Below are 22,660 nucleotides of genomic sequence, written 5' to 3' on the forward strand. Positions count from 1 at the left end.
ATGACATCACAGTTGCTCAAGTCAACCGATCACAGCTCACCTGTTTTCTGAAGCTGAGCCGTGATTGGTTGCTACCTGAACAACTGGGATGTAAATTTCAGTCAACAAGTGGCAAAATGGCCGCCTCCTGAGATAGAGGAAAAACAAGGTGATTTTTATTTCATATTTTACAAACGCAATATTAATCAGAATGCTGCATTTATATTAGTTTTATCTTATTTTTTTTAAACAGTCTAACACATTGCAAATGTGATTACAATTAAATGATATTGCTAAGCGAACGTAAGTTTGTAATTCGGGGGGGATACAAGTAAATCGTAAGTGCGTAAACGTTGTGACTTGCTGGGAGGAGTTTGTGCTGCTGGGGGCAGCAAAACTTTCGCATTTGCGTGTGTTGGGGTCGCCACGCCTCTGTCAAGTCAGTACGTGCACGGCGCGCTCTCGATTCACGGCAAACTCCGACTCGGCAATTCCGCCTTTGCTGTCAAATTCTTTGTTTTGCATCTTGTTCTCGGCGAGTGCGCTCTTTTTAAGACGCGAGCGTGGGCCAACCAAGCGGCGGCGGAGCAGCAAAGCCGTCACAAGGTGAGAACTTGTGTCCAGCAAACTTTCTTTGTCTTAGTTGTGCGCTGCAACTTTCACGCCGCGTCTTGCGTCGGCCGATGTGTTCTCGGGAAGTTTTCTGGATACTTGGCATACGCGCCGGTGTTTTGAGATTTCAGAGCTTCGTGTGCGTGTGTTTTGGAGGGCTTGGTTGGTATTCTGCCGTCTCCCGGGCGACTTTTCCCCCCCAAGCGTCTCCCAACTTTACTTGCGGTATTATTAGCACACGAGCTAACCACCTAGCATGTCGGCGCGTTAGCTACCGCTTGTCTTGGATTTGTCCGGTTACTTTAAAGCCGTCAAAATCGTGACCGAAATGCTCTCTGAGCTGTTGGTCTTGCTGTGATTTCGCTTCTTTTGTGTTGGGCTTTTATTAAACCATCGGTCGTTTTTCTAAACTAACCTAAAGCACTCCGTGGGTTCGTTTTTTTTCCCCCTCATGCTAGCAGATGTAACTCCAGTGTGCTAAGTTTTCACGTTTACGCGAAAGTTGTTTTCAAACTTGATTCATTTGAATGCACTGCTCACTGAGTTTGCAGCTCAAGAAAGCGCCAGAGGATTCTCGTAAAAACAAAAACACAAACGCAAACAGCACGCAAAGCAAAACGTGGATCATCCATTCCAGAGAGAGGGCGAGTGCTGTTCTCATTCAAGCAAGGATCTTGTTGTCACAGTAGTTTGCGTGTCTTGTCAGCGTTTGCTGAGCTCATTGCTTTATTTAGCTCCGTGGCAGCTAGCCTGACTCCCCACTGCACTGAACACCTGACCTTTTGGCCGCCGGGAGTTACTGTATAGAGTATACCGATATTGCAAGAAACAGCCACTGTGCAAACAGTGCACAAAGTCATGTACTTTCTTTGCACCAACCAGACGCATTCTAGCCGAAAACATACTCTTCTGTAGTCTCTTGCAGTTTTCTAAACACTCTAGTGAAACTTTAGGTCCACCTGTGTAATCATATTCAATTTTGATTCTTTAGGTTGTGAATACTAATTTAAATGCTTTGCTTTTATATTGATTCTGTAGCATATATGTTGTGTCACAGTATTTTTGAGGAACAAAACAACATAATTATTTGTGCATCCATAGGTGAATGGGTAGTAAAAAATGTGAAAGCGCTTTGAGGGCCTTGTAAGGTGGAAAAGTGCAACATAAATAAAGTGCCATTTACCATATGTAGTAGAAAATGATTACTACAAAAAAAAAAAAAAAAAAAAAAAGACTACTGTGTAAACCAGGGGTGGCGAGATCCGGTCCTCGAGGGCCGCAGTCCTGCAGGTTTTGGATATTTCCCTCCTTCAACACAGCTGATTCATGATCAGCTCATCAGCAAGCTCTGCAGAAGCCTGATAACGAGCCTGTTAATTGGAATCAGCTGCACTTCGAGTAGGGAAATCTATAAAACCTGCAGGGCTCCGGCCCTCGAGGACCGCAGTTTGCCACCCCTGGTGTAAACCATAGGGCTGCATAATTCCATCCAAAGTTTTCATCCCAATTATTTAGATCAATTTGTTAATCATATTTTTTCCCGAGGTGGCCAAAAGAAATGCTCACCTTTCGGTAAGTGCGTCCGCATTTTTGGCGACTGCTTTGTGACACGAAGCCTTGTAAAAATACACGGAATGAGCACCGACTGCAGTGTACGTACGTCGATCGGGGTCAGTACAGACGGTCTTTCTCAGCCCATGTGTTTTTATAAGGCATCATAAAGCGCTCAGGAAGAATGTAGAAGCCCTCGCTGATAGGTGGGCATCCGTCAACCAATGTTGACGTACTGACGGTTTGCCCAACTTTGCGTTTCTTAATCACAGTTCATCATGTTAGTGATTTATGAGTAGTTACTCAGTTAGCCCTGGGGAAATTTTAATCCTTTCAGTTTTATTTTTATTATCGCTTATTTCAAAATAGTCATTAATTTTAAAGATTCATTTTGCACTGAAAGCTATTCACATATTGTTTAATGAAGCCTTAACCATGCAATCGCCCCCTCATGTTTGGCTGAGTTCTACTAATGCAGCACAGCCTGCATTTTAATTGTAAATGTCACGGGCGATGAAGTTTATTTGTGGCATCCAATTAAATTTGGATTATTTTGCGCAGTCCTGGTAAAACATGAAAATGTAATGTGCATGTTTCCATAAGTTGTATTTCTTTTTTCATAGACATGGTCATGAAATTTTAAAAATTCTACCTCACACAGTTACCCCGGGTTTTCACCGGTTGCGGTTGCGGTGCGGTTGCGGTGCGGTCCGGCGACGCAAGCAATTAGATTCCATTCATTCGAATGGTGCAGTTTACACCGCTTGCGGGTGCGTTGCGTGTCGACTGCGGAAGGCCTGCGGCGTGCCGCAAGCCTTCCGCAAGGATAGCCTATTTTCTATTTTTGCCGGACGCCGCAGCGGTAGGCCTCCGGCAAATGGCAAGCTTGCACAAAACACATCGAGCGGGACAGGAAGACCGAGGCAGTTTCAAAATAAATTTCCGGTTACCTTTCAGAATAAAACACTCACCAGCTCCTATTTCGCAAGTTTTTCAGCAAAACGTGACGTGGGCGTCGCCGGGCCATGTGCTCATTCACGGTTTAGACACCAGCGAACATGGACGAGGAGAGGTTTATATTGGAGGTGGAAAACCACAAAATAATATATGACACGGCACATCCTTTTTATAAGGACTGTAATGTATTGTGAGTTTGATGTTCGCGATTGCTTGTTGTGCCCGTCTCGCTTGCCGTACTGAGCGGCAGCCGGACGGGGAAGACAGAAATAAAGAGTGGACCCGCACTGACCCGACTCTCGTTATTAATATACTTTACAAGGACAACAAAAAAATGATGCTGCATGGAATCTCATAGCAGAAGAAGAAGAAAAGGTTAAATCAAAAGAAGTCCACCTCTCGTTGTGAAATGCCACATGATCGCGCGCGCGCGGTCCCGCGAGACACGTTGGGAAGTGGGCGGCGACGGAGCTGCCGGACCGCAGCTGTGCGGAGCCGGTGTGGATTGACAAAAAAATTGACCCGTCCGGAGCACGCAGTCAAGACGCACCGCACCGCAACCGCACCGCAACCGCATCCAGTGAAAACCCGGGGTTAGAAGACCTTAATCTGTCTATTTCCAGTGTTTCGGATTTACATGGTAATCGTCAAATGACTCCAAATGTCACATTTAAAAGTTGAAAGTGCTGGCATCACGCCTCTGCAATTCTACCTGGGACAGTTAAGACCTTAATTTGTCTATTTCCTGTGTTTTGGATGTACATGGTAATCTAAAACAACTCCAAATGTCACATTTAAAAAGTTTAAAGTGTGGGCATCATGCCTCTTTAGCTTGTTTTAGATTTTTGATACAATAGGAATCACACTCAAAGCATCCCCTACTGGCCAGAAGGTGAATCGATATTGAATTGGGTTGCGGAATACTGCGATGCATGGATTAATTGGTATTTCTTCTCGCCTCAAGGTCCAGTACAAGAGCTGCACAGTGAATTCCTGCATAGTTGTAATTTGCCTTTCACAAAGTTTCCTATTGGATATAATTTCTATTAATTAATTATTTATTGATTTTTATGCTTAGGCCAGAACAAGAACAATGTTGCTTGGTGCTTGATTTGGATCCAAATGCAACTTAACTTTTTTTTACTTTTTTTTTTTCTTCTTCTTTTTTTTTTTTCTTTTTTTTAAGTCGTCCCGTCTAGTGCTAACTAGTGTTGTGATTCACGGACAATTTGGTCAGACAAACTTTTCCGTTAACATTTTGTACTGAATGGAATCACCTAATAAACTGATTGGTTCCTTTCTCAGTTTTGTTGAATTCAGTGGTGTGCCGGCTGAATTTAATTTTCGGCAAATGCCACATGGAGGGACTGACACCTCAGTGAGCGTGAGTCACGCTCTGAATATGAATGAATGATACGTATCTGTCAGTGAACGGCAACAGTTTCTGGTTCTGTTTCCGCCTCGTGGGAATACTGTTTCACTGGCATTCGTTTCTCCAAGCTAGCAGCTAAGTTTAGTCAATTCACATGAAAACAAACCCACAAGCTCCATCTCCATGATCCCAACAGAGTAATAATAGTAATAACCTAACATCAAGAGTTGTGAAACTCACGTGCGATCATAGGCTACACATTGAAAGTGGAGTCTTATCAGACCAACACGACACTTTCAGTGAACAAACAGCCTGCGCTCAGAAAGCCCTGTCGCAGAGGATGTGATTGACAATCACGTACTGTGTTGAAAGTGGCGCTGCTGCATCACTGATGTTCTGGACACAGAGTGACCACTCAAGGCAGAGTACTTGAAGTTGATTCACTTACAGTAAGCAAAACATACTGCTAAAATTAACACGTTCTTGCTGACATCAATGTAGCATGTTCAGTCAGTGTACTGTGCCAGGACTCATGCTCACAATGCATGTAGTAATTGCAGTGCTTGTACTGTGCTATGCTCCTTGAACGTGCAGTCCCTCAGTAAATTAGTGAATGTGAACCTCAGAGTTGAATGACAGAGCACTGAACGATTCAATGAATTAATCTTTTGAAGAAATCATTATAATAACCTGATTCTATGGCTTAAACTCAAACATCCAAAAAGACAACCCCTACAGTGCCATCCGATTTCAACCATTTTCATTCACTGTTTAAGTCGAACAGAATATTGTGTGCTATGACTACGTAAACATGGTGGATAGCATTTTGAAAGACGATTCCATTCTTTCACTTGGAAAACAATGTGATTGTACCTCCTTCTTTTCTTTAGTAATCACCATTTAAAAATGGATCATTTGAGTGACACCAAGCTATAATGGGGGGGGGGGTCTAGGGGGTTGGAGAAAACAAGCTTTCTGTGAAAAGATACATTTTCTGCACAACAAAGACTTTGACGCTAATATTTTTTGTTTAGTGATGCTCTGTAAATTAGATTTAATGTGACAATCGCTTTGATCGTTCACGACATCCTTGAAAATGTAAATCTTAAGATCCGCCATGTTGTCATGTAATTTGAGCCATGGGAGCCTATTGAAAAGAGATACAATGCTGCCATCTGCTGGCCATAGTAAGTGACGCCCCCCACCCCCATAGTTGACGTCAATTAATGTTACTGGCGGTACTTGTTGGGACTTCCGTTAACGTTAATCAACGTTCTTGGCAGGAAGAGAGTTATGATAACCTGATTCTATGGCTTCAGACAGTAAAATCCAAATGCCGAAGAATTGCCGATTCTCACCAGTAGCAGACACAAACCCAGAGGAAATGGCATCTTTGTACTTTACGACCTGTTGCACAACAACTTTTAAGTCCGTCACGTACGAAATCCCTCCCCCTCTATATCACAATGTTCTTTCTTTAAAACTTTGCTCTCTTCTAACCATGTCACTCCGGGCCTGCCCGATTTCTATGGCAACAGCACAGTCCTGTCGCCAGTGATTGAAAATAGGAAAGCCCTGTGCCACCGCAGCAGGGGAAGCTGTGCGGCCACACTGATCCTTCTGTGGCCCGACTGTGGCGCGAACCATGTTAGCCACTCTCTGGAAAACATTACACACCAGTCGGAGTTCTGTTGCAGATGTCTTGTTCGTGTGTTTCAAGAGACTTGGAACATCCTCAACAATAACACAAGAATGTGTAATTTCCTCATGCGGTCGATGCAGACAAGGGATCAGGCTTTTTTTGAAGTTAATATGAAGGAGATTTTGGCTCTGCTAGTTTAACCAGGGCTATTTGCGAAGTGAATAGACTAATATTGGAGGCAGGCTACACATATTAGAGCTGATTTTGACACCACGTCACCAGTTATTGGGGAGGAAAACTAATTGTCACCATAGTACTGCAACCCAGCTGTACACGTTCTGCTTTCTGGGCTGCTCTGTAAAATATGGATGAGGCCTGCTACACAGAAAGCTAGTTGCACTGTTTTTGTCCTGTTTTTGAGCCTTCCCGACAAAGAACGATAACCACCAAATTATTTTCTGTCTTAAGAGATTATTGTGTACGATTTAGCCTGTCGTCTGAGGTGTATTCAGAGTGAATTAGTCCTGATAATAGTGTCCAAAATGGGTTGGGGCCAATATTCTTGAATAACTAGTTCAATATTTAAAGCCAAAAATCTTCGTGTGTGGAGAAAGCAAGCGACTCTCGAGTCATGACTCATGAATTATGACATGAAACGGAATGTAGCCAATCAAGAAGGAACCTGACTGGAAAACTAGAGCTGCGAGCAGCTATAAAGGGCCCTCGCAGCCCGGGCCACATTGGGGTCCTTGCACGTTGGGGTACTTGCACGTTGGGGTACTGGCACGTTGGGGTACTGGCATATTGGAAGCAAAATTTCTTTGAAAATGGCATAATAAACGTTTACATGTAGAATATTTTTTTGCCAGTGTGTGTGTCAAGCTCAACGGGTTTTGGTGATTGTTAAGACCTGCAAAAATCAGCGTCCTTTTTTATTTTTAGGCAATGAGTTGCCCTGATTGGTATTTTTTTGTAAAAATGTATATACACATCATCGCTCGTTGTACTCATTGCACAATGTTACTTTTATTGTCCAAAGGGGCAATCAAAAATGAATAAAACAAAATGGAAACGTACATACGTTTGGATCGGTGTGAAGCCAGTGAACAATTTGAGTGGTGGAAACTCAAAGAATATTCATAAATGACTTAGTCATCACACTTAGAATGAGTTTAAATTTTTTTGTACAAAATACCGTATGTGGTTTTTTATATATATATATATATAAATGCCTCAAGGGCTAGGTGGCGCTGTATTTATAACTGAATGTTGTCATAGAGATACCTTCAGGCCTTGATTATAAGCATACATGTCAAGTGTGGGATTTTTTTTGGAGCATGTACCGTGGAGTTATTAAGCATATCCTTCATTCACGATATTGCTTTTAATGTCCACAGAGGCTATCAAAAATAAATAAAAATATATATATGTTTGGATAAGTCTGATGCCAGTGAACATTTTGAGTGGTGGAAACTAAAAGAATATTCATAAATGACTTCGTTATCACACTTAGAATGAGTTTACATTTTTTGTACAAAATACCGTATGTGGGGTATTTTTTTTTATGCCTCAAGGGCTAGGTGGCGCTGCATATATAACCGAATGTTGTCATAGAGATAGCTTCAGGCCTTGACGATAAACATACATGTCAAGTTTGGGATTTTTTGGAGCATGTACCGGGGAGTTATTAAGCATATCCTTTTTCAGTGCGAAACACAAATTTTGATGCCCCGCCTTCATCATATAGTATTTCGAAAGGTCAAGATTTTTCCCCCTGTCGTTGGCTCAGGTCTTGACATGGTCCAGGTCAAGTCTTAACTCAGTCAGATGAAACGTGTAGGAGAAGTGGGCAAAAGTCTGCCCCCTGTGAATGTGCAAAAATCGTCAAAAATGGGACATTCAAAAATTCGTAGCTCACTTCCTGTTCATTTTAGCATATGGGTCCAAGAGACTTTTTTGTAGGTCTTGGGCTCCCTCATACACCTAAAAATATTCGTCGTTTTTGCTTAAACGTACAACCGGGGCTGCTTCATTAAGAACTTCTAGGGGGCGCTATTGAGTCATTTTTGTAAAAATAGCACAATCAACAATAAAATATTGCTTATTTTACCAGGCCAGATGTGTGTGCCAAGTTTCATGAGTTTCTGTGCATGTTTAGACCCTCAAAACTGGCGTTGTTTTCTTGGCGAACAGCGCTGAGCCACACCCACAACAATTCGCGAAAACTCACAAACTTCGTGTTGTGACATCATGAAGGTCGAAACCCTCATCTGAGCAAATATGAGGTAGGTCCAGTTAACGTGTGTGGAGAAAAACGTAGAAGAAAATTCGTAAGAAAAAAATTTGCCACTAGGTGGCGCTATCAGTTAGATGAAATATAAGTCAGTAGATGTCTTTAGGGCTGGACTCTCATCAAATGTGTGAAATTTTGAGAAGATAGGATCATCTCGGTCAAGTTAATGCAGCTTTTATTTTCAAGAAAAATCTTCAGACTTTGCGTCACCGTAGCGGCCACACCCTTTGGCGAAAAGTTACAATATTCAGTGTGGGGCATGATCAACATCTTAAGGCTTTTCTGACCAATTTTCAACTGGATCCCTTCAACGAGCTCAGCGCAGTAGCTAAAAACGTAAAGTATGACATTTATTGTAACCACTAGGTGGCGCTATATGTATAACTGAATTTTATCATATAGATGTTTTCAGGCCGTGACTATTACGTTGCCTGATAAGTTTGAGATTTTTTGGAGCTTGAACATGGGAGTTATTAAGCATTTGCTCTTTCTGGACAAATGAAATTTTAAAGGCAATATTTGATGCCCCGCCCCCGTCATATAGTATTTCAAAAAGGCAAGATGTTTTGCCCAGTTGTTCTCTCAGGTCTTGAGATGATAAATGCCAAGTTTGAAGTCAATTGGATGAAAAATGTTTGCAAAGGGGGAAAAAGCATGACCACAGTGAATGTGCCAAAATAGGCCAAAATTGGACATTAAAAAATTCATAGCTCACTTCCTGTACATTTTAGCTACATGGTCCCAATAGACTTTTTTGTGCGTCTCGGGGTGCTACACGTGCCTGCCAATTTTCGTTGCTCTAGCTCAAACATGCCGGGCTTGGTTTATATTTTTCTATGCTAGGGGGCGCTATAGAGTCACGTTGTTATGACGACTTCATAATATCAAATTTTTCGCCGGGCCTGAGGAGTGTGCAAAGTTTGGTGAGTTTTCGTAAATGTTTAGGTACCCAAAATCGCGATCGTTTACGGAGAAGAAGAAGAAGAAGAAGAAGAATAATAATAATAATAATAATTCGAACGAAAAACAATAGGGACCTCGCAGCGGTCGCTGCTCGGGCCCTAACAAGGAAGGTCTGTATAAAAACTGCTACCTGAAACACAAAGGGTAATAACACCAGCCATTAGCTTAATATGTGAACTTCGCTTTAGTTTTTGCAGGAGAGTGAAGTCTGCTTTCACACTGTCTTCAACAACTGTTAACTGCCAGATTTAAAAAAATAAATAAATAAATGATTTGACGTCATACAGATAAACCACATAATAAAGAAAATAATAGTAGACTTGGCGCGTTGGTGCATCTGTGGTTGTGGCTCAAATTGTGCCCAACTCCTCACAGTAACATAAAATGAGTTACTGGTTGTCTTTGAAGAAGAAATGTCAATTAAATTCTGCTTTTATGTTTCAATGTAATGGTACCTGTATTTGTACATGTTCGGCTTATAGTAGGACTCAAAGTATATTTGTATTCAAGTTAATTTCGGAAAAAAAAATATGGTTTTGCTTATCGGTTATCGACATCGGCACTTCATAAAATATTGCTTTATCGTACCGGTTGAAAATAGCATTATCGTGTATCCCACAATCACTCGTCTCATGTCAGTGTGTTACCACAGTAGTGCATTGAAGGTGGTAACTACTTAACAGGATACAAAGCAAACAGATTTGAAAATCAAATAAGAATTAATAAGTGTGGAATCTGAGGAAGGTGACCACCTCCCTGATAACACCATGTGCACACAACAGTGGCAGTTAAAACATTAACACCATTACATAACAATAATATTATAATTGAATGTGGATGTTTTTGTATTGCAAAAAGTCATTAGTAACCTTTTGATGAATGATAATGTCTTTTCAAGGTGTGGCTGGAGCCGTCATCATTGCGTCGGAGTGGAGTTGCCGTAGCAGCCCTGACGGGGCGCAGGAGGAGGGCGGTGGTGATGGAGATGGACTTGGCGACGGGGCAGAGCGGGGATTGGACGGCGATCCTGAAGGGGTGTGGAGTCCCGACATTGAGCAGAGCTTTCAGGAAGCTCTGGCCATCTACCCTCCCTGCGGCAGGAGGAAGATTATACTTTCAGATGAGGGCAAGATGTATGGTGAGAAAGAGCCAATTTACTCCAGTTTCCACCTTCTTTACAAGTTGCGTCTGTCAGTTTCCATGTCTTAAATTTGTGCAGAGTCTAAGGGATACATACTGTACAGTTTGTGTCAGAAAGGACCCAGGACTAGTGTCATAAAATATATTTCAAACTCTGTGTTCGCCTTGATTGAGAGCCAGGCGATCAACCAGCACGTCTGAAAAGAGATTATTTGGCGTTTGCCTTATTTAGTGCACAGGAATAAGTGCCGATTGTTCCAGGACAACTCGCCCGCTCGCACTGCCCGGAAGAACTTCGCCATGCTGGAGCAACCTCATCCCGACTTGCTCTGTGTGATTTTATTTATTTTTCACATCTCTCCCAAGCTGAAGGGGACCAGTTTTGAGGACACGGATGACATCACGATAGCAGTGCCGATGGAGCTGCGGAGGACCCTGAAAGATTTTATTTTATTTTTATTTTTTTCTAGGAGTGCATGAATGCGTGACACAGATGGTTATGAGACTTACTTAAAAATGGGAAATTGTAGTTTGGATTCATTCTCTGATATCAGTCCTGGAACTTTTCTGACACACCTTGTATAAAATTCAATGTAATGACAAATTTATTGCTGTACTTTGCAACACAAGCATCATAAATGGGTGAAAAAATGTATATCTACTTATGCACTTGGTATTATTAATATTTGGAGAGTGCATGTCTCCAATATATACAATTTGATACGTATCTCGATACATGGGGTGTGATACGATTTCAGTCAGTTTATTTTTATAGTGGAACAATTTGATTCAGTGGACTTACAATTTGATACAATATGGTTGATTCAGTTTGAGACGGTATGTTGCAATGTTTATTTTACAATATGAATGAACTATGGCATTTCCTTCAAAGATCAATCTCTCTGACAAGACAATTCGATAAGTATGTCACTGTATTTTAAAGTAGAATGATTCAATTTGATACGTTTGCATTTTTTCAATCAAAACTGATTTATTTATTTTTTTTAATTCAGGTTGGCTTTTGGTATAGCCCTAAATAATATTAATTTGTTTTTCCAGTGCCTTCTTTATGTATTGAATAGTGTTTCCGATCCCGATACTGGTATCGGCAGAGGCCCCGATACTACACTAAAACAGTGGTATCGGTGACTACTAACAAGTAACATGCCGATACCATTAATTCCAAGGCTAATAACGGACTTTGGATGCAGCATCTTGTGTCTTGCTCATGCACAACATTCACTGATATGTGACATGTTCACTGCATGCTGATCTAAGATATCCTATTGGCTCTTGAATGCTCTAAACCAATGGCAGGGCAGCTTTTTCATGTTGAGAAAAAAAACCTTAGGTATCGGTATGGTATCGGCATTGGCCGATACTGCAAAGCTGGGTATCGGTATCGGGGGCCAAAAAACAGTATCTGAACAACACTAATATTGAAGCCTTTGGTCTAGGCCCAAAATTGCCCAAATTGGGCGCAGACTGCAGTTTAGTTTTAATTGCTTTCGTTAATTCTACATTTGTGACACCTCCTGTACAATGTCCAGTGAAATTGGGCTCCAGTAGTTTCTATGTCACAAACAGCCTCTAATGTAAAAAGCAAGTCTCCTTTTGGAGCAATGACAGACTCCAGCAAAGTGCGTGTCCTGTTTTGGGAATTGGAGGTGACTGCTGTGTATCTGAGTCATCATCCTTTGTCGAATTTGAGGTGTTCTTTCCTCTGGTAAACAGTCTAAGCTGATATGACTCAGCAACTCTACTTCCCAGAAGGGGAGACGGTGGTGGTGGTGATGATGATGATAGCGCGTTTGTGCTTTAGCTTGGATTGGATCAGGTCAGTGAGGCTTGATTCAATCACCTTCGTCCCTATCCTCTTGAATTCTTGCATTTGCTGCAGTGAGTAGATGAGCAGCTGCTTGGGTGTGGTTGGGATGGAGGGGGGCGGCCGTGAGAGAAATGGCTGACCAAGCAGTTTCCCAACCACATTTTGGAAGCCTATTAACTATGATGACCTCCGTCCTGTTTTTCCTCCTCTTTCACTTCATCTCCCATATGGCCCTTTGCCAGCAACAACTACCAACTTTGATTTCACCTTAAGGGAGTCTATAAAAGTCCCGCAGCAGCCAAAAGTTAATCCTCCATATGGTTCAACTTCAAACTATTTTTACTGTCACATTCAGAATTTCATGTTCATTTCATGTTCACTTCCACACAAACAAAACAGTTTTGATTTCTTGAGTTTGAATAATAGCGTATCAGACCACCTGCTGTTTTAGTTGTCATTTCAGTTGCTACAGTATTTCAGTTTCTGCTGGCTGACTTTCAGAAGTTTTGCAATATTTTTCTGAATGAACAACAATTGCTAAAACTGATCAGGTGGAATGGGGGCGATATGGCTCAGTGGTTGTGTCTCAACCAGCAAGTTGTGGGTTCGATTCCCGGCCCTTGTGACCATGCCGAAGTGTCTTGAGCAAGATACTGAACTCCTAGTTGCTTATGATGCTGCGCCATCAGTGCTGTAGATGAATGCGGAATCGGTGTGAAGTGCTTTGAGGAGGTTAACAAGCGCTACACGTAAAAGACCATTTACCAACGACCATTTACTTTTCCCGGGATATCGGCCCATCATGGTCAGTGGCCGATCGACGCACCGCAAATGAGTCATTTATAATGTGAATTATACTGTAACTTTATTTTATTTTTCCAAGTAAGAGCCATATAGCCTGAAGTGAGTGTATTTTAACAGAACCCCTAAACTTTACTCGCAATGCCTGGAAGTTGTGCATTTTCATTCAATATTTTGAACTGGTCATACATTCCGCTATCTTGATTGAAAGCTAGTGGTACCTCACCATAGCTCACTTTGGATAAGGATTTGTTTTAGTCAAGTGTGTCTGCGGCCTGCAGGTTGTTGGTACTGTGACATGCTTAAAGGAATTCTTACAGTTTAGTAGCCTGACAATGTTTTATTGTCATTATTTTGTCCAGTTATTGCATTGTGACTATTGGGCAATTTCCATTTTAAGTTAAACCTCAGCTAACAAAAAGCAACAAATGCTTGTCAAGAACCGTTTAAAAAAATAAATAAATGGGTGAATGAATTTTAGGGTTGGTTGTTTGGTGTTCAATTCTGTACGTAGCCTACTGCATCAACAAGTTGCTTCAAATTGACACTATTTGTCATTTAACAATGAATATTTTGTGGAGTCCCATTGTGATGTCATTTCTCTTTGTCACTTCCAGGTCGAAATGAGCTGATAGCTCGCTATATTAAACTACGGACAGGAAAGACACGCACACGCAAACAGGTACGGACATCAATTACAATTTTGCAACCTACTTTAGTGTGTGATCTTTTATTGTAGTTTGGTAGCCACTTAAATAATATTTTTTATAAACTAAATCCATCAATCCTTTGTGAACACGTTATGCGTCTTTCCCAATGTTTACCCTGGCCAATAGGTGTCTAGTCACATTCAGGTTCTGGCCCGCAAGAGGGTGCGTGAATACCAGGCGAGCATCAAGGTGGGCGCCCGCCGGATAAACGTCTGAGCTTATCTCCTGTCTTCTTTTTCCTTTTTCCTTTTCCTCCTATCCTCTTTGCTGCCTTCCTACCTTTTACATCCGCCTTCAGGTCTCTAGTCACCTGCAAGTCTTGGCCAAACGAAAGTCTCGTGAGATTCACTCTAAGCTGAAGGTACACGCATGTGCTGCTCAGTGTCGCCGCCATGCTTTCCTGCTCTGCTCTGCATGCCAACCCAATCCGTATTAACCCTCTCAATGAGACGAGGCTGACTGGCATGTTCTTATTAATATGCCACGGAATAATCATCTTTGCTACATTTCAACTTGACTCAATTTCTAAATCTACCATATAGCACCATAAGGGAAAAGATAGGGGACTAGCTAGTGCATGAAGGGGCCTTTGAGACGTCATTAGAGCTTTGACGTTGATATGGATGACTGTTAATGGACCTTTATTAAAATTTGGTTTTCAATCAGTTAAAAACTTATCAGGTCATCTTAACTACTTTGACTTAGGATTTCCTGCTTGTTTTCTTTCCATCTTTCAAGGTGTCACTCCGAATAAACGTGTTTGATGGTCTTGTGTGGGATTTTTTTTTTTTTTTTTTTAATAATAATGCACGGCAATAATGCTGGAGTGCTGTTTGCATGAGATTGAGTTGCGGACTTGGTTGACCAAAGTGTCACATGACCCAGCATGCATTCGCACAAACTTGTGGGAAAGTTTTAATGAGTCTCATCCATGCATTCTTGGAACTTTTTCTGCTTTAATTCATTTCTCCGTGTCCCCTCCACTCTTCAGATCTTTGCTGATTTAAAGTTTTCTTGTGGTTTTGCCATGTCCTGTAATGAACTTTTCATCAGCCAAATGTCTTTAAATACCTGTAGTGGTCAGTTTCTTCTTTTAATCTTACACAACACTCTATCTTGTGATTAGGTTTTAAGTTTTTTGGACAATACTGTTTATGTTAAGTAGGGCAGGATGGTTCCTTTTTTTTTTTTTTTTTTTTTTTTTTGACAAACAGCTTCATCACTCTTAATTGGGACTATGCTGAATTTTTAATTTGACATTTCTTCTTTGCCTTAGGCCATGAATTTGGTAAGTTTTGGTCATACTACTACAGTACTCTGCTTTTGTGCTTAATTGTTGGCCTCACAGTTAACACTTGCCCTCAATGCAGTGCAACTTCTAAATAAAAAAAATCTGCTTATGTGTGTTTATATATTTTAAAGTGGCTTTAGTACCGTAATGGTGGTGGCTGCAGTTCCCTCTACTAGCATCTACAGCTTTGGCATCACACTGTACCTGCTTTGCACTCTGTTCTGAATCCCTCATAGATATTGCATCATGCTGAAGTATTTTATTTGAAGACATGCATGTTAGGTTATTGGAAGACTTCAAATTACCCTAAGGTGTGAATGTGAGTTTCTTGGCATCAGTCCAAGCTGTCCAATATATACATTTTTCATAGGCTTCAAGCTGTATTTTGAAAATAAATAGACGGATGGTGTATTGTGTATGCAGGCTGGCTTGCTGTCAAGAGTAGCCATGAATGCTACCTCTTTGGAATGTTGAGTTATTGTCTCTGGATTTGTCCAAATGGAACAACAACCCGTTTTATTCATGTTCAGGACCAGGTTTCCAAAGACAAAGCACTACAGACAGTGGCCAACCTTTCATCAGCTCAGATTGTGTCTGCAAGTGTGATGAAAAGCCAAGCTTCTTTCCCTCCACCGGTCAGGGTAAGTCGACGCACACAAACATAGTCGCACATCTGGATAAGAGACTGTAATAAAGTCTGCTCTTTCCCCTCTGTGCTTTTTTCTTTGGTCTAGTTTTGGCCCGGCCATGTGCCAGGACAGCCTGGACATTCTCAGGAGTAAGCATCCTTTTTGCATGACATGCTAGCTGAAGTGAAACCAGAGAATCATGTAAAAATGAAATTTCTACAATTTCTTAATTCGTCATTTTCTTTTAGCATCAAGCCCTTTGCACAGCCGCCATACACAACACTAGCAGCTCCTGTTCCTGCACCCATCAGTAAGTATAGAACTCTTGAGTTTCTATTATGCAGTATATGACATAGGTGAGCATATAAACTTTTAACTTGGACAGTAATGTGAAGAGAGAACTATTTTAATGTCCACGTGGGATGTACTATCTTGATGTGCAATAATACTTTGTACAAAAGTAAATGTCAAAGGCAATTAACTCATTCACTCGCAGCCATTTTCACTGAAGCAACCCCCTCCACTTCCGGCTGTTTTACTGAATTTTGACAGATTTTGCTTGGCCCACAGAATATTATTAAAAACATGTACCCTACCAAAAGAAAGACTAGAGTCTCTTCTTTCATCAGAAAAAAATTTCTATCTGTTTATGTTTTGCAACAATTAGCATTAGATTATAGCTAAGTTTCACCATTATTCACAAATCTACTTAGAATTGCAGAGAAATTGTTTGTATTCAACATGTCCCTGGTTGAGCTGTTCTAATCTGCTCTCACCTGCTGGCCGTTTTTGTAATTACTGCTTTTTTTTTCTTTTTCTTTTTTTTAGCCCATTCACTGCAGTTGAGGATGCATCAAACCCTTCTGTATGCTCTAGCAAAAAACAAAAACAAAAACATAAATACGTCTTTGGGGCACATTTTAAATAGAACATATTTATACGTTTTTGGGAGCAAATGAGTTAAGGCACACCCACATGGTTTAAAAAAAATGGACCACTGTACTGTACTTTTTTCTTACTTTATACCTATTTATTGCTTATGTTTTGAAATTTACCACAAGATCCACTCTGACGGTGCCTTATTTATGACGGGAAATCTAAGGTTAGCGGCAACCCGTTTCCATCTGTTTGGCAGACTATGAGTCCCTGCCTCCCCCTCGCCCGGCAGCCATCGCAGCGCCTGTGTGGCAGGACAGAACCATTGCCTCAGCAAAACTACGGCTTCTGGAGTACTCTGCTTTTATGGAGACTCAGAAAGACAGAGAGATGGTACAGTCATAAACGGAATGTTAGGTCCATCTTGTTTTCGCTTCTCTTCTTAAATTTGCTCGTCTCTTCTTGCAGTACAAGCATCTGTTTGTGCATATTGGCCCATCCAACCCCAGCTACAGCGACCCAGTGCTGGAGTCCATTGATGTCAGGCAGATTTACGATAAGTTCTCCGAGAAGAAGGGAGGCCTAAAGGAGCTGTATGAGAAAGGGCCCCACAATGCTTTCTTTCTTGTCAAGTTCTGGGTTAGTAAGCGTTATTACCATAGGATTGTTATCCTTTGGTAATCAAAATTCTAAGATGTGATTAAATGTCGTCGTTTGACAGCTCTAGTTATGTATATATTGGATCTTTATTAATTTCATGCCACGAAAAATAAAATTTTGATGCATTGTGATTCGGGATGTAACGATAAGCGCAATATCGCAATATTAAAACTGCCACAATATCGCCGTCATCATGTTCACAATATATAAATGCAATACATCTGTTAAAAAAAAGAAGTCATGTTGATTTCCATTTGTGTAGTTGTAGAACCCCCTGGTGGCTAGTTTTTTTTAGTGCAATTTAATTTTCATTAGGGATGTTTTGGCCCTTCTATGTTGAAAATCTAGGCTAACTGTCAGATGAAGGGGAACGCAATATGCTTGTGACACGAGTCAATACGTGGAGGAACTCTGTGTGCGTGCATTAACAACAAAACAATAACATAATAAAACATAATAACATTGATGTTATGTACAAAAGTACAATATTGTGTTTTTTTTTTTTTTTTTTTTTTTTTTTTTTTTTAAACAAGTATCAGGTGTGTTTTTTTGTTTTTTGTTTTTTTTATACAATATTGTGACCTTTTTTTTTTAAATATCACCAACCTCACCACAACCTCGTGATAATTATCGTAGCGTGAGCTTCATATTGTGATAATATTATATCGTGACGTTTGGATATCGTTAAATCCCTAATTGTGATGTGATAATCTGCCAAACCACATGGGAAAAGTAGCAATTTAACATTTAGGCTTTAGTCTAGTTTTACTTTTATACGTTGTGTTGTAAAATAGTCTGCATTATGAACGTGCTACATTTTGTTCATGCTTTATTTAGGCAGATCTGAGCAGTGATCTTGAGGAAGGTTCCAGCGCATTCTACGGTGTGAGTAGCCAGTACAGTGGAGCAGAGAATATCACAATCAGCGTCTCAACAAAAGTCTGCTCCTTTGGCAAACAGGTGGTGGAGAAAGTGGAGGTAAGCAAAGCAAACCCACACCAGCTTTTGAATGCGAATGACTATCAAAACAGCAGGAGGTTTTCAGCACTCTTTCTCTGCGCACACCCCAGACGGAGTATGCGCATACGGAAGGAGGAAAGCACGTTTTCCGTATCCATCGATCACCAATGTGTGAATATATGATCAACTTTATCCACAAACTCAAACATCTACCGGAGAAATATATGATGAATAGCGTGTTGGAGAACTTCACTATACTACAGGTTGGTATATTTAGCTGGTGATGTTAAATTAATGCTCCAACTAAAGTCTTTAACTTTGATAACAAATTTAATACTGGCAGGATTATAAATGATATGAACAGTGACAAGAGTCTGTTTATCCACTCGCCAAAAGACATTCACTGTGTATTGTTTTGTATGTGTACTCGCATCTGTTCAGTGAATTGAATGTGCACCTACATTTCCGTCATTGCTCGAAACAAACTTACTTAGGGCATGTTAGAACCACGAGTGCCTTGCAGTTTGTCATGTTGTGACCTGCACTTTCTCCTGCCTTCCACCAGGTGGTGTCCAACAGAGAAACTCAGGAGACTCTGTTGTGTATCGCTTTTGTGTTTGAAGTGTCCACCAGTGAACACGGAGCACAGTACCACGTTTACCGACTAGTTAACGACTAGCACGTAACGGACACGCAATAGACTGTCTGACCTGCAGTCAGCCATTTTCAGCCCGCTCATGCCGATTGACACCAACGCACCAACGGTGTATGTATGCCTCACCAGCGTGGCCCCATCCTCATATTTGAAACACTAAAGTCAAAACAACGTGTGATATTTTTTTAAATGTAAATAATCTGTTCATATTCTTTTGTCTGTTATATAATTTCACTACTTTTCAGTGTCTTTAATTCAAATTCACAGAACAATAATGCAATGTCACCAAAAGTGCTAAAACATATGAATTGTGTAAAAGTGTATCTCAGTGTAGTGATGCATTCGAGGTGAGCCCCATCATTCCCAGTAAAGCCAATGTGTCACTAACTGTGATGACTTTGATATACAGTAGATAAGTCTACACACCCCTGTTCAAATATTTCACGAGGGGGAGTACAAATAACCGTGATTATGTGATTGCACAAGCGCACACACCCTCTGATAACTGGGATTTCACACGTTCTAGTACGCATTTTCTGACATTGTTTGCCTGATGGGTTTGCCCTAACATTGACAAATGTCTCTGTTCACAATTCCCTCCAGCTTGACTAAGGCCCATCTGAAGAAAATCTCCCCCAAAAGCTGTTATCATCCGTCACTTTACCATTGCTTGCCAGAAATTCCTTCAGTTGTGATGCTGACGTGATATGGAGTAAATTGGGCGGCACGGTGGCTGACTCATTACCACGTCCGCCTCCCAGTACTGAGGATGCAAGATCGAGTTCAGGCGCCAGCCTTCCTGGGTGGAGTTTGCATGTTCTCCCCGTGCCTGCGTGGGTCTTCTCCGGGTACTCCGGTCTTCTCCCACCTTCCAAAGACATGCTTGGCAGGTTAATTGAACATCTGAATTGTCCCTCGGTGTGATTGTGAGCGTGAATGGTTGTTCGTCTCTGTATGTCCTGCAATTGGCTGGCAACCAGTCCAGGGTGTACCCCGCCTACTGCCCGAAGCCGGCTGGGATAGGCTCCAGCTCCCCCGCGACCCTTGTGAGGAATAAGCGGTCAAGAAAATGGATGGATGGAGTAAATTCAACATGACTACTCGAACTTGGAGAGACTTCCAGCGCCAACGAGTGATGTTGCTCACGAAGAATACATCACAGCAAATAAACGATTTGCCCGGCCATTTCAAGCAGTCAGTGGCAGCCTTTTCAGACCCACTTTCTTTCTTTCAAGAAAGTGGGTGTGACTTTCCAGGCTAGTCTATATTCACTGTGTTCCATGTTAACACCTTGGCACCCTTCGTCTAACTTTCTACCTTTTGAACAATGTGATCCCTCTGAGATGCTGTGGAAGACGCTCCGCAGTACACAGCTTGTTTTGTAAGATGCGACTACAACAATGTCAGAAAAAAGCATAATAGAACAGCTGAAGTTAATCTGGGAGTAATGAGGGGCACTTCAGGTCGAAGTTTGAATGTTATTGGGTAATCATGAACACAGCCACATCCCGGGTTATTCAAGGGTGTGTACACTTAACCATGTTCTCTCACTTTTTATTTTTACTTCACAAAGATTTCATTTAATCAATTTGCTTTATTTTAGCCGTTTAAGAAAAAAAAAAATTGAGATTTAAAGCGTCTTCAAGAGAGACCTGACCAAGACGGCAACTAAATGGTTACGCCAAACCCACGAGGTAAGATGAAGAAAAGATAAAATCTTAAAAGTGTTAAGAGTCACTTTAGTCATTGCCAACAAACCAATTCACACACAAAGTCGCCGGTGTTTTGAAAAGAAGAACTTCCTAGACTGTTTATTTGCCTTTGCTACATTATTTCTACCTCTGTGTGAGTTGGGATTCAAATGTGCTTTCATAAAGCCCTTACCTGAGGAGCACTGACGTATAGGATGTGTACACTACATTTTTAATGGTACTTTTTATAAGCCAAAAATGAGCTCAATATCCTTTTCTTTTTTTTTTTGCAAGTGTTCTTTTTACCAGCAAAGCTAGCGCTAATACTCTAAAAGTTGTATTTGTTTGTTTGTTTGTGTTTATGAAATGTATGCCAGCATGGTACAGGTACAGTCCATGTTACGGTCACCCACAGTGTTCTGTGGTAAAGTCCTCTGAACTGACCCTTGTTTTGCTTTGTGGAACATTTTTGACTCTGTACACTTAACCATTATTAAGCAACACTTGTTAGTTGACCTATCGTACCCTCATTTACTAGCAGGATCATCATCTGGACGTGACAAGAAAGTGTGTGTTTGTTTTCGCGTCATGAAAGTTTGAGCCAACACATTCACTCTTAAATCACCACATGCACAGTGTGGAACCGTGTGTCGCCGTTTTTGGCATATTCAGTCTTTGTATTCACAATCTGCTCAGTACTTTGAATATGTGCCTTTTAGGCTATGCCAATAAAAGCACACAGTGTTTGCAGGACCTACTGAGTACTGTTTTACTTATTAAAATAATGTTTGGATTGCAAATGTCCTGAAATGTTTTGTTGATTTAATACATTTCAAAAAAATTGTGTCAACAAGTAAGTTTTGTTCCAAATGCAGCACGCAAAACAAGTTGTTTGTATAAATGCACAGAGCAGTACAACTGATAGGTGGCACTATTGCCACATTTACTATAAGGTTTTTATTTCCTGTACTGTACACAAATCGGCTCACCTGCCAAGCAGCTGGCTGAATGTGTTACTGGTTACAAACAAATTACACATGCTGCAAGTTTGTCACATGGTCAGTTTGACTGCATCAGTGCAACCCTTCGTGAATATGACGTCTATACAGTCTTCAGTTTTTATGACTTCTATAGTATGGTCAAATATTTTTTGTTTTGTTTTTTCCCCCTTTATACTGCACCGTTTCTATTTTTAGTATGTGAAAAAGAATCTCTTCTACTGCAGACCCCGCATACCACAGCTTTGCAATGTGAGCTATCAACGTCTATCATCAACACCATTAAATGTGTCGAGGCAGGATCTCATGTCATCTTCAAGGACAGCATTGGCACAATTCCATGGTATAGGTTCCGGCTCTATGTTGGCTGCCTCCTATCATTACAAAGTCGTTGAGTGAAGTGTAAGTGATCTGTGGCTTTTTTTTTCCTCCTGTATAGCAGTCATAAATTGACGGCGTTGCAACTCATTTACAAAACTGAAACATTGTGTAGTCCGTTTTACATTGTGCCATTTCCCTGATGTAACAAATCACTGGGCCTTCATAGTATTTGCAATACATAAGATGCATTGAATTGCGAAGCTGGGATATTAGTCTTAAATTTAGCATTACATCCCTATTTTCTTATGTAAGTTTCAGAGTCGCTTTCCCACATATTTTGTTCTAGTTTTAGCACAGGATAACGTCTCTAGATTTATTTTATTTATTTATTTTTAAGGAAGTCTTAAGTATATGTAATATTCTCATAAAACGTTATGCACAGTTTGAACATCAGCACTATGCTTTAATTATAGAAGTTACTTTAAATAAATTAAAATGTGTTGCACACGTTACATAAAATTGCAGCTAAATGTTTAACAACAAACCGTTCTTAGATAGCGCAGCTATATTAAACTTAAAAATTGAATATAACTGAACTGTAGGCCGGCACGATGGACTAGTGGTTAGCACGGCCGCCTCCCAGTATTGAAGACTCGGGTATGAGTCCAGGCTCTGGCCTTCCTGAGTGGAGTTTGCATGTTCTCCCCGTGCCTGCGTGGGTCTTCTCCGGG

At 41.0% G+C, this 22,660-nt stretch overlaps 1 protein-coding gene across 4 annotated transcripts; it reads left to right on the forward strand.

Annotated features, from left to right (window-relative positions):
- The first annotated feature begins 396 nt into the window (after positions 1-396).
- Positions 397-21,363, forward strand: tead3a (TEA domain family member 3 a). 4 transcript variants are annotated; one of them, XM_077513579.1, is made up of 13 exons: positions 397-585; positions 10,268-10,507; positions 13,756-13,820; positions 13,975-14,037; positions 15,125-15,136; positions 15,670-15,780; positions 15,874-15,917; positions 16,017-16,078; positions 16,904-17,037; positions 17,113-17,283; positions 18,142-18,282; positions 18,375-18,527; positions 18,830-21,363. In XM_077513579.1, exons 2-13 carry the CDS (start codon positions 10,501-10,503, stop codon positions 18,941-18,943), a joined length of 1,077 nt encoding a protein of 358 aa, XP_077369705.1. In that variant the 5' UTR covers positions 397-585; positions 10,268-10,500; the 3' UTR covers positions 18,944-21,363. The 4 variants fall into 4 exon arrangements, with proteins under 4 accessions (XP_077369705.1, XP_077369704.1, XP_077369706.1 ...); XM_077513578.1 differs by lacking the exon at positions 15,125-15,136 and adding an exon at positions 14,147-14,209 and having other exon boundaries at positions 13,975-14,010; XM_077513580.1 differs by lacking the exon at positions 15,125-15,136.
- Positions 21,364-22,660: the final 1,297 nt, after the last annotated feature.

This window comes from Festucalex cinctus, chromosome 2, assembly GCF_051991245.1.
Source record: "Festucalex cinctus isolate MCC-2025b chromosome 2, RoL_Fcin_1.0, whole genome shotgun sequence".
NCBI classification, from domain to species: Eukaryota; Metazoa; Chordata; class Actinopteri; order Syngnathiformes; family Syngnathidae; genus Festucalex; species Festucalex cinctus.